Here is a 15,974-nt window from a genome sequence, read left to right on the forward strand (position 1 = left end):
AAATTTTTATAAACTTAATTTTTAATCCTCTCATTTTTCTCATCAACCGAACAAAAAAGTTTTTCAAGGCATTGGTCACTTCCCACCCAAAAAATTCACCTGTTATTTGTTGGTTCATGTCATCTGTCACTACCTGTGGAATTTGGTCTAGGACAGTGTTCAAAGAATCCGGGGTTGATGTGGAAAAAAGCCCCTGATAGTAGCCAAGCAAAACTGGAACTATATCATCAGTCTGGTCCTTCCATTGGTGTGCTTCATCTCTAATCATAAGAATGAAATTTTTTCTGTCTTTGTGTAGCTCGACTGAGGAAATATTTAGTATTTTTGTCACCTGTGCTAAGCCATTGTACCCGAGACCGTTGAGTACCACATTCTTGCTTCTCTATCCAACAAGATATTTATCTCAAAAAGGAGTTCCCTAACTCGAGTGTTACTACCAAACCTCCTAGCCTTATTCTCGGCTTGAACCAGTAATTTCTTCTTCTTTTCTAGCTCTCGTCGAACATTGCCAAAACAATTATAATTCCACCTACCTAGATCCTTTCCACACTTCTCAACCTTCCTCAGAATGGACCTACCTAAATCCATAGTAGTGGTAGATCTCCATGAAGCTTCAACAATTCCCCCACACCTAGTGTCTGATAGCCACATTTCTTCAAAACAAAATATTTTTTTTCCTTGGGGGTGGTTCTAGGCCCGATGGGTTGATGCTACTCAACAAGCAAATTCCTCAAAACTTTTGGGGGGAAGCCTTGAACACCTCATGTCACATTGGCAATAGAATATTCTTTCGAGCGAGAACAAAGAATACTGCATATGAAATTTGGAATGGGAAGAAGCCAAAAGTGAAATACTTCCGAGTCATTGGGAGTACGTGTTACATTCTAAATGATTAGGAGAACCTTGGAAAATTTGATGCAAAGAGTGATGAAGGTATCTTTCTCAGGTACTCAACCACTAGCCAAGCACATAAAGTCTTCAACAAGAGAACAAAAACAATGTGGAGTCCATCAATGTGGTTATTGATGATGCCACAACAAACGTAGCAAACAACGATAGTGGAGAAGGAACAAGCTCCAAAGAAGCTATCGTTGAGATTGAAGCCCAAGGTGTTGAAGTGGAAGAACATTCACCGGAAAGAGAATCTACTCCCATGAAATCTAGAATGGAGACAAGATCATTGTCTAGATCCCCACGCCCTCTCACCCCTCCGAAAGTTCATCCTCCTATCTCCCGGAATGATAAAGTGTCCACCTCAAAGAAGCCATCATCTAGGGTGGTTAAAAATCATTCGAAAAGTAACATTATCGATTCTCTAGATGAAGGTCTTCGTCTTAGAAAAAGGAGCACACTTGTTGTGAACCATGTGACTTATCATTGCTACCTTGCTCAATTTGAGCCAAAAAAGGTAGAAGAAGCTCTTCAAGATGAGAATTGAGTGGATTCAATGCATGAAGAACTGAATCAATTTATGAGGAATGATGTATGGGAACTTATTCCAAGGCCCAAAAAGACTCATGTCATTGGCACCAAGTGGATTTTCAGAAATAAGACCGATGAGGATGGTGAGATAATAAGAAATAAGTCTCGGTTGGTGGCTCAAGGTTACACTTAAGTGGAAGGAGTAGATTTTGATGAATCCTTTGCCCCTATGGCTAGACTTGAGTCTATTTGTATCCTTTTGTCCATTGCATGTATTATGGACTTCAAACTTTACCAAATGGATATGAAGTGTGCCTTTTTCAATGGGTTCCTTAATGAAGAAGTCTTTGTTGAACAACCCAAAGGTTTCCAAGATCCTCACTTCCCGAATCATGTTTTGAGATTGAAGAAGGCACTCTCTGGATTGAAACAAGCACCTAGAGCATGGTATGATTGGCTTACAAATTATCTCTTGGATAAAGGATTTCAAAGAGGGTATGCAGATCGAACATTGTTTGTGAAGAAAGATGAGAACAATCTCCTTGTAGCTCAAGTGTATGTTGATGACATAGTGTTTGGAACCACCATAGACCCCCGTGCTATAGAGTTTTCTAAAGAAATGAAAAAGGAATTCAAAATGAGTATGGTGGGTGAACTTACATTTTTCTTGGGTCTTCAAGTTAAACAAATGAAGGATGGTATATTCATCTCTCAAGAAAAATATGCAAGAAATCTTGTCAAGAAGTTTGGACTAGATTCCAAAAAGCATGCCTCCACTCCCATGAGTTCATCTACCAAGCTTAGTCTTGATTCTTTCCGGGGTAGAAGTAAGTCCAACTTTGTATAGGAGCATCATTAGAAGTCTCCTATATGTCACTGCAAGCAGGCCAGACATTGCATTTAGTGTGGGAGTATTTGTTCATTATCAAGCAACTCCTAAGGAGTCTCACTTGATGACTGTGAAGAGAATCATACGCTATATTAATAGCATTCCCAATTATGGTTTATGGTACTCAAAAGACTCAAATGATTGTCTAGCCGGTTACTCGGATGCAGATTTTGCAGGAAGAGTTGATGACCGAAAGAGCACTTTGGGTGGATGTTTCTATCTAGGAAAAAATCTTGTTTCATAAATGAGTAAGAAGCATAATTCGGTATCTCTATCTACAGCTGAAGCCGAGTATATAGCTGCTAGTAGTTGTTGTACTCAACTTCTTTGGATGAAGATACTTCTTCATGACTATGGGATTCCTCAAGAAACAATGAGTGTGTTCTACGAAAACACTAGTGCCATAAATCTTTCCAAGAATCCTATTTAGCACTCAAAGTCCAAGCACATAGAGATTCGCTATCACTTCATCCATGATTTGGTGGAAGTTAAAATCATATGTCTTGAATTCATTCACACAGACAACCAAAAGGCGGACATCTTCACTAAATCTCTCGATGGTTCTCAGTTCAAACTGCTCCGTAAGACCATCGGTGTCAGTATCATTCCTTGAAACTCATATGTGTTGTGTGTGTTGATACCATATTTTGTATGCCCTCGATTTGCGTCCCGAATCCCAAAAAATCCAAAAATATTATTTTTTGTCCATAGGGCCACGAGAACATTTAGAATGACATGGCATAACTTGTTTAGACATCGGAGCACTCAAAGTGCCTCTTTTAGGCAAAATGACCAAAATGTCCCTGGTCAACCCTGGGTTGACCAAAAGTCAAACAAAGTCAAAATCCTCACAAAACAACATTTTTCATGGTTTTATATCAAACCCGAGCTTCTCGAAGATTTTCGGCAATTTTGACCAAGTTTGACTCGAAGTTGACTCTTGGTGGGCCCAAAAACCCTAATTTTGATCTAGCCGTCGGAACAGGTTGAAACCAACGCCATTGCGAAGATTATCAAATTTTCAGTCCAACGACTATTCATGGGTCAAAATCAGAATTAGAACAGCCGAGATATCATGAAAACCGGGATAACGCACCAATTAATGCACCACTAACTTCCGAGAGCCATAATTTTTGATCTGATAATTGGATTTTCAAGTTCCATACCATTCTAGAAATAGAAAGTCAAGATCTTTCTAGGGATGTCAAGATCAACCCGATCCGAGGCCATTTGAAGATGGCAGCCTTCGAAGGGTCGTCGCCTCAAAAAGCGTGACGGGGCTATTAAAGGCCCCAAACACCTTCAGACCAAAAAAGAGACCACTTTTTTGGGTTTTGCTCTCTGCCTAGATGCTTTCTACACATTTTTTCTCTCTTCCAAACACACACAAAAAAAAAAACAAAAAAAAAAACAAAAAAAAGAAAAAAAAAAAAAAAGCACATCAAAGCCTCTTGATTTTCCCTTCTTCACCAAAAATACAAGGTATTGTTCTTAAACCCAATCTTCTTTTCCTTAGTTCTACACCTTGGATTTGGGGTTTAGGGGTATGGATGTAGCTTTTTAGCTATTATCCACACCCCTAACCTTCTAAATCTTTTTTCTAGCATTTTTCTTTCTCCTTTTGCCTTAATAACATGATTTATTGCTTTCCTTAGCATGTTTCTTGCTTTATCTTGCTCCTAGCATGTTCTTAGCTTAGATCCACATTCTTCCATGCTTGTTTGCATGTTATTTGTCTTGATCTACTTGCTTTTATGCTTTATGCATGCTTTCTATGCTTAGATCTTCTCTTTCTTATGTTTTTGATGTTAGATCTATATGCTTCCATGTCTCATACCATGTGTTTGTGCCTAGATCTATCTTAATCATGTGTTGTTTGGCTAGATCTACATGTTTCTATGCTTGTTTACATGTCTATTTGTCTTTCCTACATGCTTTATGATTTATGCCATGTTTTCCTATGCTTTGTTCCTCTTTTTGTTCTATGTTGATGTTAGGGTTACATGCTCACATGCTTGTATGATGTCATTGGCTATGCCTTACTTGGATCTATGTTTATGTGTGTATTTTCATGCTCTATGGTTAGATCCTTGTCTTCACATGCTTATATGCTTGGATTCATATTCTTCCATGTATATGTGCTAGGCTTGTACATGTTGATGTGTATGTTTTTATGCTTACTTATCTTGACCTATGTTTTCACATGCCTATGTGCTTGGATCTATGTTCTCTACATGCTTTATACTATCTTCCATGTGCTTGTGCACTCCATGCCATGTTTGTGTGCCTAGACCTAGGCTATGTTTGTCATGACATGTGTTATTGTAGCCCTTTTGTCGCTTTTGTCTCTCTTTCTTGTGCTTTGGCCTATTAGTTCAAACCCGATCTAGACCCTATGGTCTTTGTTATCATCCATACACCTTGGCCTATATTAAAGGGTTTGGATCATCCCTACTTGCATGTCTATGTTTGCTTCTTATGCTTTATATTCCATGTTAGCCTCTCTAGTTCTAGGTTTTGCCACGCTTGATGCCCTTAGCGTGTTTGTGGTTGTGAGGTTACATCCGATGCCCATGAGGCCTTGTTTGGATGTAACCATTTAGGATGCATCACCATGATGCCGGTTGCTTCGTGCATACATTTCCCCTTTTCTGCTCCATGCGAACTCAAAGAAAACTTGATCTTTAGCTGGATTTTTCGATGACACCCAATATAGATCCTATACCGCATTTGAAGTGTATTCAAGCTACTTTGAACATGCCCCCATGGTAATTGAACAGGTTGTTGAGCAAGCTACTCTTCTTGATACAAGCTACTCTTCTGAACATTAACCGACCAATGTTTGCAAAACCACCGGTGTATGATGAGATGGAACTGGATTTTAAAATTTTTCGCGACGCTTTCGGAGAAAATTTGGATGTGTTTTCAAATGGGAAATCAATTGGTCTGTCATCTTTATCTCCTGAGTTGAAGTTGCTCACAACAATAATGTTTCATAATCACTGATGATTCCTTGGAAATCAGTAGGTTGAAAGTCTCAGGCACTAATAATCTTAAGGTTCGATCCTAAGAAAACAAACGCTAAGTCAGAGGAGACGGGTAGGGACCGGCCAAAAGTCCTCTGATGGTAAAGTTAGTGGATTTGTAATTTCAAATAAAGAAGGGAGTAGTCTCTCAAAAAAGTGTTAAAATGAATTACCTTTTCGGAGAAAGAACCTTTATATAGTATTTCCAAAGGTAGTTATCTTTCCAATCATTGTAGAGTTCGGAGGACCCGTAGATAACTTCCATAACTACCAAGGAAGTTATATCTTTCAGGGTTGTCTTTCAAAACTGCGAAGTGAAGGAGGAATTCATAGCCTTGACAGGGAAACAAAAATAGTCTAGGTATGTTTAAGACGCAGTGAGCTCGTCCGTCCAACTTTGTGTGGATAGACGAGCTTACCCAATGACGGATGAGCTGTACGTCATCTATCATTTCCTTTAGACGAACCATATGGACAAGTTTCGGAGTTGAGAATTTTTTATAACATCATTAGTTGCCCCCCTTGTCCACATGGGTCGTTTAAAGGAATGTGTAGTTTGGCATTATTTTCTTGGATGCATGTATTTAATATCTATAGTTGGACATGCCACGTGTCCTAGTTTTACCGGCGGCTAGTCTCGTCGATTTATTTCTTCAAGGGTAAGCCACGTGTCATATCCTGGTTGGTTGTGTCGTTTTAAATGCCCAAGTTAGCTATCTATAAATAGTGGAACTCCTCCTCTACCCCTCACACTTCTAAAATTTTCTTTCTAGACACTTCTCGTTTAGAGCCTCGTCTAGAAGTTCCTTCACGTCCATAGCTTCCCTTCGTCTTAGAGCTAGGTATTCTTTCCTTTCTCGTCTTTAGGTTTTTCCTTCATTTTCAAAGAAATGTCTGTTTCTTCGTCTAGTGGTAGTACGGAGAAAGCTATAGACGAGTACCATGACTCCAGTAGTTATAGTACTAACAATAACACTAGCCATAGTAGTAGTGGGGGAAACTCCATAGACGAGGGGTACACTTCTGGTGTCCCCGGTTTTCCCTTAGAGGTCATTCAAGAGTAGGTTAGGAAGGCTTCAGGGTCCCAAGCTGGTACATCATCCAATGTCCCTCCGTCTAGTCCTTTGGACGAGACGGAAGTTATTGTCTATAGCTGCGCAATAGATATCCCTTCTAAAACAGATGAGCAAAGACTAAATAATATTAGGAAGTGGTATCAAATTCCGGACAAGCTTAATCCTAGGTTGCCCGTCTGTGGAGAATGGTGCTGCAACCCCCACCTCGGAATAGGCGTCTATGAGGCTTATTTTTTGGGAGGCTTAAGGTTGCCTTTGAATGCTTTTGCTAGAGAATTGTTGGTTAGGTTAGGTTTAGGGGTATGTCAATTCAACCCTAATGCGTGGAGATTAATTGTTTCCATGCAAGTTTTGTGGAGGGAAGTATTTGGAGGGGACCGCCCTTTCACTATGGACGAGTTCCTCTATTGTTAAAAACCCTTAGAAATTCATCAATCCTTTGGCTTCTATCAATTCACAGCTAAGGGTAAAGATTGTAGGTTTATTAAGTCTTTGGCCTCATCTAATAGAAATTGGAAGAAGGAATTTTTCTTTGTCTCCGATTTTTGGGCTGGAAAACTTATGGACGTTGGTCGGGACATTTTTGGTCATTATACTGGGGATCTAGGGAACCTTCGTCCTGAAGGTAAGTCCCTCCCCTTTTTCTTTATTTTGTTCTCTTTCTTTCATATTATAACTTTTTCTTACTTGTTTACTTACAGCTGTTGGACGAATGTCCTTAAGAAAATTCTATTGTGACCGTGTTCATAGGGCTCGTATACACGTGGATAGGAGCTTCCATTCCTTGGTCATACTCAGACGTCTTGCCAAGTGGGGATTAGGTCCTAGTCCATCTGACGAAGCACTTGCACACGAAATCACAGTACAAAGAAGTAAGTTGTTGAATCTTTAGATAAATATTATGATATTTATATTTACTAAATTAAATAAATTCTTCTCTTTTTTATTTTTTATTTTTTATTTAGGAATGGCAACAATGAAAGTAAACAAAGGTAAGGAGATTATGGGCGAGGAAGGCCGTCCTGAGGCCCAACCCCAGACTCGTTTGTTGGCTGGGGAAAAAAGAAAATCCCTATCAAAGAATATTGATTTGGGAAGTCTCCCCAGCCAACGAGATAGTCGATGAGAAAAAAGGGTTAAGCATAGGTCGTCCCAAGGGGTTAAACCGCAGCTTCCTTCGTCCCAAACTCCCGTCCATATAGTTGATATTGACTCGTCCACTCCCGTTGAGTCTACTCTGTCCAAGGCTTCTCCACCCAGGACGATTATACCTGCTTCATCCCAGCTTCCTCCCAGGGTCCCCACGAACATTATTGAAAACGAAGACTTGGCTTGGGAATGCTTTGAAGAAGCTATTAAGGATGAGGACATAACTGTTTGTTATGACATGTCCCTAAAAGATTTTGAGCACTTAGGTGTTCATGATCTTTTTAAGGTGTTAATTGTACCTTTTGCTTCGTCCTCACTATTCCATAACTTTTTCTTCGTCTAACCAGTATTATTCTTTTTATCTTTTACAGGGCATGTCCAAATTCATTGCAACGTCCAGACAAGCCACTAAATTGGACAAGATGAGGATTTTGCTGTAGACAAGGATTCAATAGGTAAAGGACGAATGTAAGAAATGGGCTGAGGTAGCTACCAAAGCTAAGGAGGAAGTGACAGAGCAGCAAAATTTAATTGGAAAGTTGAGAACCAATATTGTGGAGAAAGATACTTGTTTTGATGAATTACAGAAAAAGAATGACGAGTTGAGTATCCTTCTCTCATAGGCAAAGGAGGACGCAGTTGCTGAGTTTCAAGACGTCTAAACAATATATTGATCGTCTAGACGAACATTACGCAATAGGCTTTGAAGATTTCAAAATGGATGCTATGAAAAACTTCCCTGAAGTGGACTTTAGCTCCATCAAACTTAACCTTGCTGCTGCAACTAGCTCTGTCCTTCAGGCCAGCTCTGAGGACGTTAATGTGGAGGATGATGCTATTACCCATCCACCTCAAGACAACCCCAACATCAACGCCCCCCCTGCTTAAATCTTTTAATCATCCTTTGTATTTTCTTTTTTCCTTTTGACTTTTGTTTGGTCCTTAGTTTTGGGACCTTTTAATGTAACTAAAGTACATTATTCTTGTCCATAGTTTTAGGACGAGCTATCAACTGTAGGTTTTGGTTTTCGTAAGGGTGTTTGGACATTGATTGTCCGCCCTCGAACTATTTTCTTTTCTACTATTGTATGGACGGATTCATTTGTGATATAATGTTTCAAATTTATACTCGTCCATAGAAGAAATTCCTTATTTAAGTATATGTATACTTTTTCTCGTTGTACCTTGAAATTCCAAATATATCCCGTCTTTGTGAATATTGTCTGTCAGCTTTACTTGTCCTTAAACTTAGCTAATTTTCACCTTTAATGAAAATAAGACACAATTTTGTAATCATCCATAAATTGGACTGTTTTAGCATGTGTTTTAATGAGTTAACCATTTGCTTATGCATTTATTTGTCCATGGGTTGGACGTGCATTAGGCTTTACCCCGTTTGTAACATCTGCTTATGCATTTCCTCGTCCATGGGTTGGACGTGCATCGGGCTTTATGTTTTGCTCAGGGAAGCTAAGGTTTAATTTCTTCCATTATTTGGACAAGCGTGCCTTGCTTTTGCCCTTAGGAAAGCTTATTGATGTTACATCTCCGCGTCCAGAGAATCTACCTGTCTTTGGCTGTTCAGCCATCTTGTGAACTAATTTGTACGAAAAATAGCATAAAAAACTAAGATTCACACAACATTATGTACATATCATAAATATTGTTAACAAACAAGGCATATATTTAGAAGCAAATGCTTTCCAAAGAGTTTAATAAACGTAAACAAATCTAGAACTTTGTTCATAACCACATTATAAATAATAAAGTAGCTCCATTATTAAACATAAGTAGAATGTAAGTAGACAAACAGGATCCAAGCTTGTCCATAGTAATACTTGTCCAGGCTAGTACTTCTACTGATAGTACCTCGCCAGGTGTTCAACATTCCATGGATGTTCCAATTTTCTCCTGTCCAGGGCCTCCAAGTAGTAGGATCCTTGCATTTTCTATTAGCTGATGTCATCCTTCTACTCCCCTCAATGCCCTGCTAGTATAGTAAACTGGTTTTTGTACTTTTCCTTCCTCTCTTATCAATGCTGAGCTCACGGCATGCGGGGTCACTACCAGGTATAAGAACAACTCTTCTCCCATCAGGGACAGACTTAGCAACGGAGCCGTAACGAGGTACATCTTCAAGTCTTGGAAGGCTCTTTGGCACTTGTCCGTCCATTCAAATGCTTTCTTTAGAACCTTGAAAAATGGTAAACACTTGTCAGTAGCTTTAGAAACAAACTTGTTGAGGGCAGCAACTCGCTCGGTAAGAGACTGGACTTCTTTAATACTCTGCGGAGGCTTCATATCTGGAATTACTTTAATCTTTTTTGGGTTTGCCTCGATCCCTCTGTGTGAAACCAGGAATCCAAGAAACTTTCCTGAAGCTACTCCGAAAGTGCACTTGCTGAGATTCAAGTTCATATTGTAGCGCTTGAGTGTATTAAAGGTCTCTTGCAGGTCGTCCAGATGTTTTCCCTCGTCTAGGCTTTTCACCAACATGTCATCCACATAGACTTCTACGTTTCGTCCAATTTGAGGACGGAACATGTGGTTGACTAGTCGTTGGTATGTTGCTCCAGTGTTTTTCAAGCCAAAGGGTATTACTTCATAACAGAATAAGCCTTGACTAGTAACAAAGGAGGTCTTCTCCTGGTTGGCCTCGTCCATTCTTATTTGGTTGTATCCTGAGAAAGCATCCATAAAACTAAGTAATTTGTGGCCTGCGGTAGAATCCACGAGTTGATCAATGCGCGGTAATGGATAACTGTCCTTAAGGCAAGTCTTGTTTAGATCAGTAAAATCTACACACATCCTCCACTTGCCGTTTGCCTTTTTAACCATTACTATATTGGCCAACCAATCTGGATAGCACACTTCTCATATAAACTTCACCGCCATTAACTTCTGGACTTCGTCTTTAATAGCATTATCTCTTTCAGGGGCAAACACCCTTTTCTTTTGTCGCACTGGCTTGGAGGAAGGACATACGTTGAGACGGTGGGTGATGACACTAGGATCTATGCCTGGCATATCCTCATGACTCTAAGTAAATACATATGTGTTTTTCTTCAAAAATAGGACAAGGTCGTTCTTAATCTTTTCTTCTAGATCTGCTCCAACCCTGGTACACCTCTCAGGGTTATTTTCATCCAAGTAAATATCTTCCAATGCTTTGGTGGGCTCTGCTACAATTCTCTTTTCTTTAATATTCATGGTCTGAACTTGTTCATCCATGGCCAACATGGCTAGGTAACATTCTCTTGCTGTTGGTTGGTCTCCTTGTACCTGTCTTACTCCGTATTATGTTGGAAACTTGACTAATAGGTGGTAGGTAGATGTAACAGCCTTCCAACTATTTAAAGTTGGCCTTCCAATTATGGCATTGTAGGAGGATGAACAATCTACAACAAGGAAGTTCACATCCTTGGTGATTTGTTGCAGGTATGCCCCCACTACCACTAATAATAAAATAGTACCCATAGGCTGTACCTTCCCTCCACCAAAACCTACTAGGGGGGAGTTCACTGGATAGAGTTGTTCTCGTCATAATCTTATTTGCTAAAAAGCTAGATAATATAAAATTTATGTCGAGCTTCCGTTGTCTGCTAGCACTCTTTTGGTTGTGTAGTCAGCAATAAGCAAGGTGATGACGATAGCATCATCGTGAGGGTGATGAATTCTCTCAGCGTCTTCATCCGTGAAAGTGATTGCTTGTTTGTTCATGGATCTTGCCCTTGGTGATCGTCCATAAAGTTGGACGCTCTGCACCACCTTCAAGTATACTTTCTTGGACTTGGATGACCAACCTGTCGAACTTCCCCCTAAGATGACTCTTATTTCTCCGAGCGGTGGTCGCGATGATTCTTCTATCTTCCCTTTCAATTTGTCGTCCTTGTGGTCTCGTCCAAGGAAATTCCTCAACTTCCCTTGCCTTAGGAGATTTTCAATATGCTGCTTTAAATCAAAACACTCGTCTGTATCATGCCCATGATCCCTATGGAAGCGACAATACTTATTCCTATTGCGCTTATTAGGATCTCCCTTCATTTTCTCCGGCCACTTCAAGGAAGGATCATCCTTGATTTGCATAAGTACCTGCTCAAGTGGCATATTCAGAGGGGTATATTATTGATTCCGTGCTGAAGAGCCTAGCTTCTTATTATCCTTTCCTTTCTCCTGTCCGTCCCTTCTTTGGATGAGAGCCTTGCTCAGAGTGACGATTAGGGTTTGCTTCTATTCTCTCAAATCTCTTCCTCTTCTTAGCAATGATCGCATCTTTTGCATTAATAAAATTTTAGGCCGAATGGACGAGTTCGACCATGGACTGAGGCTCTTTTTCATAGAGTTTATGTATGAATAAGTCTGAATTCATCCCATTATGGAAGGCCACCAATAAAAACTCGTCGTCTACCTCGTCCACGCTCAGGGCTTCTCTATTGAAACGAGTGATAAATGACCGTAGGCTCTCATTCTCTCCTTTCTCTATGGTCAACAAGCTGGACGAGGAACGCTTGTGTCTTTGCCCCCAATGAAATTATTAACAAACAACTTGCTCAACTCTTCGAAAGAATTTACGGAATTTGGGGGTATTTTGCTGAACCAGACTCGTGCCGGACCCTTAAGGGTGGTAGGGAAGGCTCTGTACATGATTTCATCAGGGACCCCTTGAAGGTGCATTGTTGTCTTGAAATTAGTGATGTGATCAAACGGGTCACGCGTTCCATCATACGAATCTAGGGAAGGCAACTTGAACTTTGATGATAGAGGGTAACCGTTGATGGAAGCCGTAAAGGGGGAATCAGTTCTATGGACCAAATCTTCTATAGGGTTCGCCCTTCTCATGTTCTCTTTCATCTCTTCAATGACTTTCTTCATTTGGTCCATCTCCTTTTTCAAGTGTGGTACCGTTCGTGAAGTGGTGCCTCTTAATTGACTTCCAATTTCAGTGTTTTCTCTATCATCATGACTCTATGTTTGTCCTCCTCCTTCATGTTCTTCACGTGCCTGCCTTCTCAGATTAATTTTCATTCTTAACTCTTGGTTTTGGCGAGTTAACTCTGCCATTGTAGCTGCCATAGATTGCATATGTTGGACAGATGATGTCTGCATGACCGATGCAGATTGGCAATCGCAATGGGGGTTGCTTGAAGCATCTCTGCTTCCTTGATGGCCTGGGCTAGTAACCCTCAATCTGGTCCAAACCATCCAACCTTTTGTCACGTAAAAGAAAACTACAAAACAATCTCTTTCCCACAGACGGCGCCAATTGATGATTCCTTGGAAATCAGTAGGTTGAAAGTCTCGGGCACTGATGATCTTAAGGTTCGATCCTGAGAAAACAAACGCTAAGTCAGAGGAGACTGGTGGGGACCGGCCAAAGGTCCTCTGATGGTAAAGTTAGTGGATTTGTAATTTCAAATAAAGAAGGGAGTAGTCTCTCAAAAAAGTGTTCGAATGAATGGAGAAAGAACCTTTATATAGTATTTCTAGAGGTAGTTATCTCTCCAATCGTTGTAGAGTTCGGAGGACCCGCAAATAACTTCCATAACTACCAAGGAAGTTATATCTTTCAGGGTTGTCTTTCAAAACTACTAAGTGAAGGAGGAATTCGTAGCCTTGACAGGGAAACAAAAATAGTCCAGGTATGTTTAAGATGCAGTGAGCTCGTCCTTCCAACTTTGTGTGGACGGACGAGCTTACCTTTGTGTGGACGGATGAGCTTACCCAATGACGGATGAGCTGTATGTCATCCATCATTTCCTTTAGACGAACCATATGGACAAGTTTTGGAGTTGAGAATTTTTTATAACATCATCAATCTCTATTTCTTGGTCGGGCTCTATTTCTTCATGACTTGATTACTGATGAAGAAATTGATGTATGCTCTCATATCTTTCACATTTTGGTCAAAACTACCGAGAGGACGGCCTCTAGGAACTGTCATCCATTTTGTTGCCTCATCACAAAGATATTGAAGCTAAAAGGAGTACCCATAATGGAGGTTCCTCAATCAAAGCAAAGACCAATCAACATTACCACTCTCAGTGCTATAAAAGGCCATATCCGAAAGAATGTCAAGCAAGAGAGTAATACCCCTCAAGGTGATACAAGCTTTAGCTCACACTCCTATGATGAGAAGTTGGACAACATCATGGCTTCCGTGCAAGACATTAGCACAAAATTGTCCAACCTCACAACTATCATGCACTCTCAGCACACCCAATTTGAGAAAAAGTTTACCTCTCTCTAAACTCAATTGGATCAAATCCAAAAGAAGCTAGAATAAGATGATGACTAGCTATTCCATGACAAAAATAGGGAGATGGTGTTCATGATTAGGGGAAAGCTATGAGAGAGAGAGAGAGAGAGAGAGAGAGAGAGCTAAATCAAAGGGGAAGCAAGCAATCAAACAACAAGCTCTTCTAGTTTTTCTTTGTTGCTATTACTAGTCTATGTACATATTTCATATTTTAAGCTTATGTTGTGTACTTGACTATGTTATGATGTTTTTATGTACCCTTTCTTATGTAGCTTAGTACTTTTAATTAATGTCTTGCATTTTCTTTAGTACCCTTGTTGGATCTTGTATCCTTGATGCAATTTAAACCTAATGCTTCTTGCTTTAGTGTTCTTGCATCGGTTGAGTATTGGACATGCAAATGATACTTTGCATTGATCTTATTTGCTTGCATGTCCGAATGTTCATTCACCGTGTGAATGTTCATTGTAGTCTCTATTTATAGTGATTATTCTTGTATGGTCAAGTTATGCTTCATTATCATATTCATACTTGCTTGATCGTATTGTGCTTGCTCCATATGCATTCTAAGTTTTCCACTTACAATGAACTTAATGAGTGCATTTTGTGATATTATTTTTAGGAGACTTGTTTGTATGGTTCAAGAGCTTCCCAGATCTAGAATTAGGCGTGAGTAAGTTTTGGTAACTGTTCCTAACTCATATTTTTTAAGTCTAGAGTCTGTTTTAGAGTTTTGTCATGGAATAGCCAAAGGGGGAGATTGTAAAGTTAAATTTATTCAACTATGTATTGGCTTTATTCCATATCAAATTTGCTTGTAATTTAACATTTAGAAACCCTTTATTTAGGTTAGAATAATGTAAGAGTTGTGTGTGAGAGAATGAAAAGATTTGATTAAGAGTGTGCAACAAGAAGGTGCCTCGAGACTGGACTCGTGACTGACTCGCGAGTGGTGACTTGCCAAAATGAAGCACACATGTGAAGCATGTAGGAAGATGAAGAGTCAGGCCAGCTGGATCACTACAGGACTAAAAGTATAGACTGGCCTAGTCTGGTAACTAGCGACTGGAACTCGCGACTCATCCCAGTCGCGAAGTGACTCACCAGTGTATCCTGTTTTGCTGAAAAATGACTTTCACATTCCATCTCATACACTATTCTAAATATCCTTATACCCACGAAATGTAGAAAGCTTCCAGGGAGAATTTTAAGAGAGAAACCCTAGAGAAAAACAAGATTGATTCATCCACAATCTTATACATTTGATTCTCCAAATTGCTCTACTTTCACCCTTTCTATTGTCTTACCTCACCAAATTCAGAGTAGTGAGATGGTTCTTGGTGTTTGGGAAACAGTTCAAGAGAGAACCAATTCATATTGGTTTATACAATGGGCTAATTACGGGATCTGGAAAGCTAGAGAAGACACGGTTCGGCGTAACCTTGTTGGATCAAGAAGCTTGGAGGGCTTATGTGCATTGGGTAGATTAGGTTTGGAGGGTCTATTGCTATTCATGTATCCCAATTGATTTTCTAGTGGATCATTTACCGTTTGGAGGGCGGCAGAGAGGTTTTTCGTCGAGTTCTTCGATTTCCTCTTCGATAACAGGAGCCGGTGTTATCTTGTGTTTGCATCTCTCTTTCCCTTACTCTTAGCTTTTAATTTCTGTTGGTTGTGATTAATTAATGGCTTAGAGTAGTTTGCTAATTTGGGTATCACTTATATTTCATATTTCGCACATACATTGTTTGAATATAAGCTTATATTGGAAAATTTGTATTTGGGGGTCTAAACATTCACAAATGTTTTATGCACTAGTGAGTTTTCCACCTTGATAGGATAGATAAGAATGTAAAGATTGTAGGTATAGAAAATGAATATCTAGATGAGGATGTAGTAGACATACAGGAACTGGGCAAAATATGAGACAATTACAAGAGCGAACTTCAAAGCTATCTAGATGAAATGAATAGGTTGAGTGATGAGCATAAACAATTGCTGAAGAAGCTTCATGAGCATGAAGCAAAAATGAATGAAAAGAAGAGAAAGTGTGACAAAGTGTATCGTAAAAAACTCAGTATCGTTGGAAAAATAGCGCAACTTAAAGAAATTGAGGTGCATTACGAACAAGAAGCTGTTGAGATTGAAAAATTGCG

General features: G+C 39.7%; 1 protein-coding gene across 1 annotated transcript; it reads right to left on the reverse strand.

Moving 5' to 3' along the window:
* Window positions 1-11,141: 11,141 nt before the first annotated feature.
* On the reverse strand, window positions 11,142-11,606 carry LOC126722256 (uncharacterized). Its single transcript, XM_050425414.1, has one exon. The coding sequence runs from the start codon at window positions 11,604-11,606 to the stop codon at window positions 11,142-11,144; it is 465 nt and encodes a 154-aa protein (XP_050281371.1).
* Window positions 11,607-15,974: the final 4,368 nt, after the last annotated feature.

The sequence above is a fragment of the Quercus robur genome, chromosome 4 (assembly GCF_932294415.1).
Source record: "Quercus robur chromosome 4, dhQueRobu3.1, whole genome shotgun sequence".
NCBI lineage: Eukaryota > Viridiplantae > Streptophyta > Magnoliopsida > Fagales > Fagaceae > Quercus > Quercus robur.